Here is a 2,771-nt window from a genome sequence, read left to right on the forward strand (position 1 = left end):
TACTGATATTAAACAAATAGAAAATTTGTGTCTTGTGTAAATATACAGTTTAACCTTATTATTTCAGACGACTGTATATCAATCACATCCTTTGTTCAGTGTGAAATCTGGCACAGTAGTGTAAATGCTGTACCAACAGTCTGAAATTATTGTATATGTGAAAAGAGAGCTATCAGGAAAATATTTTAAAAGCCATTTGGGTTACCTTTTGTCAAAAATGACCTGGAACTGTGCTTAACTAAGTATGTAGTGTTCTTTGCTTTGTAAAACTAAGAAATTTCAGCATGCCATATTAATCTTTTAAAAATGTTTCTGACTTTATGCTATTGCTTTGTTGGATATATTTATTTTCAGTGACGGTCACATTTTATATGAATTCTTGTTTTAAGCTTCTGGGAGCCAATGGAAATGCAAACATCAACTCAAAACTTCGTTTGCAGCTGTATTACCCACCTACTAAGCCTCGATCCCAATTAAATGTTGTTGAGGTGTTTGAATGGTGGTCAAAATGTCCAAGAAATCATTACCCATCAACACTGTATGTAACTGTAAGAGGACTGAAAGTTCCAGACTGTGTAAGTTAATATAGTACATATAAGTGTATATCTTCTAGTGTTGAAATTAAATGGTGACATAACATGTTTTTCATTTCTAAAAAGATAAGACTTCTAATAATAATTTTAATAGATATCCGGGGTTATATATTAAGACTGTAATAGCTGATATTTAAAAGATGCTTAAATGAATTTTAAATGTGAAATACAGCTTTTAGTATTAAGAAAAATGTTTTGTTACAATTTGATTTTCAGAAATTAAAGATAAAAGGTGGACTTAAAGGAGAAGTTGAAAAATATTTTCTGTAAAGGGCGAGATAGTATTTTAGGCTTTCGCCCTGTAGTTTCGGTTAATTTTGCCTTTATAGTGTGAAAGTAGCTACATAGACATATGTAGGCCGTTAACTAAACAAATGGGTGTGATGTGTTCCAATAAAAGTTTATTTACAAAAGCAGGTAGCAGGCCAAATTTGGTGTGTGGGCTGCAGTTTGCAGAGTCCTGATTTCTGGGTACATTTTTCACAATATTATTCAAATAATCAGTATGTAATGTTTCTACTGCTGCTGTTTTCCATAGATTAATATTATAAATAATCTTAGCAAAGAATTGACCCTAAAATAAAGAAGTTTTGCTTTTGTCTTATTTCTTATAAGACATTAATTTTTCAGGTCATTTGCACATTCTGTAGCTGATATATACTGTCACCACAGGACTGATTTGCATTGGTTTGGATGGAGTTAAATCTATTATTGAGAAATTATTTTTAAAACTTGAGATTTTTATGATACTAGTTTTGTGATTTTAAAGATACGGTATTATATCAGAGCCATGGCATATCTCATAAGTATTGGTGAAGAAGCAGAAACAAAGGGCAGAGTTATTAAAATCATTTCATGTAAATTTGTAGTCATTTTTTTCCTCAAAAACTTTTAAGACTTTTTGGTTATAGGACTGTAGTTTTAAGCAACTTTTTTATTTTATTTAGAATAATGTACAAATAAAAGTAGAATTTTTTTTCTGGATTACATTTTGAAAATATTTTCATATTATTTCAGTATTTTTAAAACTATATGCTAGTAAAAGAAAAAGGTGAACATGATATATAAATTTTCATATTTTAATGCATATTTAGATAAAGCCATCTTACCGCTCTATGATGGCTCTTCAGGAGGAAAAAGGTAAACCAGTGCATTGTGAACATCACCATGAGTCAAGCTCAATAGACACAGAACCTGGATTAGAAGAGTCAAAGGAAGTAATAAAGTGGAAACGACTCCCTGGGCAGGTGAAGTGTTTGATTAACAGTGGATTGCTTTAGATGTTCACTTATTACCTTCAAAACTCCAGTAACTCCTAGGATATCTAGCTTACTACTTAAAATCCTGGCTATTTATGGTTTTACCTTTCCATTAATTAATTTGACGAATAGTAAGAGTGCCTAGCATGTGTATATAAGCACTATCTTACATTCTTTGTTCGGGCACTTGGGCAATTGTAAATTGTATTAGCTTGGGCTGCTATAACAAAATACCACACACTGGGTGGCTTAAACAGCAGACATTTATTTCTCACAGTTCTGAAGGCTGGGAAGTTCAAGATCAAGATGCTAGCCAGCCTAGTTCCTGGTGAGGGTCCCCTTTTTGACTTGGAGCCAGCCTCCTCCTTGCTGTATTCTCACATGGTGGAGAGAGAGATCACCTTTCTTGTGTCTTTTTTTTATAAAGGCACAGATCTGATTCATAAGCGTCTCACTCTCAGGACCAAATTACCTCCTAGAGACCCCCACATCTAAATACTATCACATAGGGGATTACAGCTTTAACATATGGTTTTTGAGAGGACATAGCATTTGGTCCATAGCAAAGATCAAGGTGCCCACTGGGTTGATTTCTTCTGAGGCTTCTCCTTGTCTTACAGTTGGCTGCCCTCTTGCTGCCTCCTCACACGATCTTTGTGCATGCACGCCCCTGTTGTCTTTCCCCCGGTTGGATTAGGACCCTTCCATAATTATTTCATTTTAATGTAATCACCTCTTTAAAGACCACATCTCCAAATACTGTTACATTCTGAGGTGCTAGGGGTTAGAGCTTTAACATACTCATTTGGGTGACAAGGGATAGGGGTGTGAGTGGGAGGAGAGAGGACACAATTCAGCCTGTAACAGCAGTTAGATAACATAGATTTTTAGCCTGGGCAATATAGCAAGACCCATTCTC

The 2,771-nt window shown here is 34.5% G+C and overlaps 1 protein-coding gene across 1 annotated transcript in view; it reads left to right on the plus strand.

Annotated features, from left to right (window-relative positions):
* AHI1 (Abelson helper integration site 1) overlaps positions 1–2,771 on the plus strand; it is a 248,465-nt gene that overhangs the window by 74,470 nt on the left and 171,224 nt on the right. Inside the window, exon 8 of the mRNA XM_011991473.1 lies at positions 1,688–1,840. Coding sequence (XP_011846863.1) covers positions 1,688–1,840 — 153 coding nt within the window. The remainder of the gene's footprint in view (positions 1–1,687; positions 1,841–2,771) is intronic.

This window comes from Mandrillus leucophaeus, unplaced genomic scaffold (assembly GCF_000951045.1).
Source record: "Mandrillus leucophaeus isolate KB7577 unplaced genomic scaffold, Mleu.le_1.0 Scaffold396, whole genome shotgun sequence".
NCBI lineage: Eukaryota > Metazoa > Chordata > Mammalia > Primates > Cercopithecidae > Mandrillus > Mandrillus leucophaeus.